The following is a 257-nucleotide window of genomic DNA, read 5'->3' as shown; positions in this document are numbered from 1 at the left end:
AATTCATTACGTATAGACAGAAGTATAAAATTGTAGAAAAAACTTTCATCACGACGTCAGAAGTGCATTCTATAGTTAAGAAAGATGTTAACTGTAAACAACGGACACATTAAAATTATAACACTATAGAATTTGTATTATTTTATATAATTTCCTGTCGATTGACAAAATTGCGAATGCTTTAGCACCAATTATTTGTCATTCGCCAATGTGTAATGATACAAAAGAGAGAGAGAGAGAGAGAGAGAGAGAGAGAG

General features: G+C 31.1%; 1 protein-coding gene across 1 annotated transcript in view; it reads right to left on the bottom strand.

The window, feature by feature from the left end:
- LOC116842086 (odorant receptor 4-like) overlaps positions 1 to 257 on the bottom strand; it is a 2959-nt gene that overhangs the window by 1895 nt on the left and 807 nt on the right. Inside the window, exon 2 of the mRNA XM_032810787.1 lies at positions 19 to 91. Coding sequence (XP_032666678.1) covers positions 19 to 91 — 73 coding nt within the window. The remainder of the gene's footprint in view (positions 1 to 18; positions 92 to 257) is intronic.

The sequence above is a fragment of the Odontomachus brunneus genome, unplaced genomic scaffold, assembly GCF_010583005.1.
Source record: "Odontomachus brunneus isolate Ranch 3 - 2012 unplaced genomic scaffold, Obru_v1 Obru_scaffold_021, whole genome shotgun sequence".
NCBI lineage: Eukaryota > Metazoa > Arthropoda > Insecta > Hymenoptera > Formicidae > Odontomachus > Odontomachus brunneus.
Note: the sequence above shows the minus strand (reverse complement) of the source record. Positions and strands in the feature narration are given on the sequence as shown.